Source organism: Cantharellus anzutake (genome assembly GCF_015039405.1).
Source record: "Cantharellus anzutake strain C23 chromosome Unknown EI90scaffold_73, whole genome shotgun sequence".
NCBI lineage: Eukaryota > Fungi > Basidiomycota > Agaricomycetes > Cantharellales > Hydnaceae > Cantharellus > Cantharellus anzutake.
The window spans coordinates 315553-318387 of NW_024067023.1; the positions used below are offsets into that span (position 1 = coordinate 315553).

Consider the following 2835-nt stretch of genomic DNA (forward strand, 5'->3'; position numbering starts at 1 on the left):
CTCCTTATTTTTACGTAAGGCTTCCTCAGCGAACTCCCTCATTTCAGTTCGCCTCCTCCTCATTATCTCGGAGACCTCCTCCGAAGTTGGCGACCTTGCCTTGTCTGGCATGGTGCGTGGGGGTGTAAACAGCAGAGCCTCTTTTGGAGCTTCCGCGCTCTGAGAGATCCTGCTCTCAGGGCGTATTTTCGCGCCTTCTCGGGCTTTCAGCCTGAGAAGAAGTTGATCTTCACTTTCCGTCCTCCATTCGGACGGAACCTGGAACAAGTCCAGTAGTTTTTCGGATAGCCGACGCGGGGTTTCTTCCCTTTGTTTCCCTTTGTCTGCCTTTAGGGCTTGACTTGGGGACGTGATTGGGAACTCTAGGGGATAGTGGGGCCCTGGGGTTTCCTGCGGCTCTATCCGATCAGCTTTTTGGGCTGATCGTTCGGCGCTTACGCGTTTTTCGCGCAAGTCGATTACCTCGTGAGGAGGTAAGGGATCTTCCCCAGCTTGGGTTAGATCGGTTTGTTGTGGAGTTCTGGGGGTATTTTGCCCCGCACTTACTCCACGTAAGTTTCTAAAGTCTTCAGGGACCAGCCCTGAAGTGGTTGCTTTTCCCGGATCGCGTTGATCCTCGTCGTCATCTGACGACGGCTTTTGGTTTGAATCTCCCATGATGGGAGATTGCGGTTTCTTAATGAACCGCTCGCTTCTTTTTAACGTCGCTGCAGATGCGACCTTGCCCTTGCGGGCGTGTTTAGGCGCCATAAGCGCTTCCGAATCAGATGTTGAGATTTTATAGTTGTGGGTTGTGTTGTAAAACACACCTCATGCACTTAAAAAAGTGTGAGGTCTTTGGGGTTGCTCAGCACACAAAGCCGTAAGTGATACAAGATGATGTATTTTACGGTGGTGTGTAAGCGGTTACCCGGAGGTTCCCGCTTGTCCACGTGACTATATCTATCTAGTTTACATGTGACTCGGGGTTCGGGGCTATTGCCCTGACACTCTCTGCAAGAGTGTCAGCACCAATACATATATATATATATTTGGATGAACACACGAGGCATCTCAGAAGGAGCACTGGGTGGCACTTGGTCTGCTTCCTATGGCAAATTCTTAGCATTCACATAATATGAAACTCCCTATATTGAAAATCTCACAGGGGATTCAGCTGGTGGGCCCACCTCACTGTCATTAAGATCCATTTCAGCAAGAAGGGCATTCAGGCCCACAGAGATGCTCCCAGCTTCCATCAACACATTTGGTTCTTCCCCTACAGAAGAACCAAACAACAAATACTGGAACCAATGAATGGTTTCATGCATTGGATGGGTCATGGCAGTTTCCTCTCGTTTAAGCACCATGTGGATGAACTTATAGAAGTTCAGAAGAATCTCAAGGTAGTTCGTTCGGCTTGGTTTCCCATGACCAGATACCATTTCTGTGTCACCAGACAATATGAAATAGACCTGTTTTCAGAATAATTGGTCAGTGTAAGATAGTCAAGCAAAATTTTAGTGGTTCCACACCAGCATCGAAACAATGGCAACAGTGACAGGGGTTATACTGGTTATGTTATACATGATACCCAATGCCTTTGGTGATGCACACAGTTTTGCCGGTTCCCAATCCTCCAGCGAAGGAGACCCTGGAAGTGGAATAGCAGACACCACATCATTGAGTGCAGAAGGACCAAATATAATGACAATAATTGCCTTATTGTAGCAATGTCAGTGTAATAGTTAGCATAAGCACAAGCAAAGTGCTCACAGCTGCAACTACTTGTGAACGAAGAACATGCTGGCGATGAGATCGATCACTATCTGGGAATAAAAATAAGGGTAAATGATCCATAGGGTTAGTGGAACCCAAAATCATTCCCAGAAATTCTTGACGTTCTTCAGCTGTTGGACCATGCCCTGATTTCAGCACAGATGGACTTAAGTCCTTTCCAAACCACTGGTAGCTTGATTTGCGCAGGCAGTCCAACATGTGGCGCCTCTGTGCCCCAACATCAGCAACAAACTAGTTGCATGGAAAGTGTTTAATTAGAGGAAGTTGTAAGGAAGGTCATTAGGATGTCACATACCTTAGCCAACCAAGGGATAGCTCCGGAATCAGTATGGAGCTCCTTTGTCAATATTGGGTATCTCAATTCAAGAATTTTGTGGACACAAAATTGATTGAAATTGTCTTCGGACGAAAATGTTTTCTCGGCTGTCCAAGAATGGAAATCACCACTAAGTTCCGCTTGGATGGACTTTTTGGACAAAAATGGTGAATGAAGCAATGCATAAAGAGCTGCATGCTTCTTAATCGCAGCCTCAATGCTCTTGATGGTGGATGCATCACCAGGGAGAGCCTCATCAGTATCAGTCCCATCATCAGCTTCATTAGTAGTATCGGGGCTGATGGGAGTCTGATCAGCGAGTGTCAGTACCGGTCCGGAGCTTGATGGTGTCTGGAAATCATGCAATCGGAAGGCAGTAAAGCATGGACTTGGCGAGGTAGACATTGTGGGCAGTGGTAAGAGAAGGTTTATCAGAGGTGGTCGTAAGATCGAAAGAAAGCAGTATTTCAAATTTACATGTGTTTATTTAAAGTTGCGTAGATAAAATCTGAAAAGGTCCGATGCCAGATAAACAAGAGGACCCATGGCAAATGGTACAAGTTGCCTGTTGGCTTACAGGACTCCAGCCTCTATGACTTCGTAATATTATACTTAGACCCATTGGTAGACGATATCCCATCATTTCACATGACTGATCAGCAGCGAAGCACTGGCGAACGTCGTCTCAAAACCAAGTGGACTCAATGCTGGAACATTGGCCCCATGAAATCACCTCCCCA

General features: G+C 46.5%; 1 protein-coding gene across 1 annotated transcript; it reads right to left on the reverse strand.

Moving 5' to 3' along the window:
• Nucleotides 1–946: 946 nt before the first annotated feature.
• Nucleotides 947–2500, reverse strand: EI90DRAFT_3131179 (uncharacterized protein; the record flags this gene model as incomplete). Its single annotated transcript, XM_039064370.1, has 6 exons — nt 947–993; nt 1046–1088; nt 1146–1454; nt 1515–1700; nt 1756–2010; nt 2075–2500. The coding sequence occupies 6 exons, from the start codon at nt 2498–2500 to the stop codon at nt 947–949; spliced, it is 1266 nt and encodes a 421-aa protein (XP_038910832.1).
• Nucleotides 2501–2835: the final 335 nt, after the last annotated feature.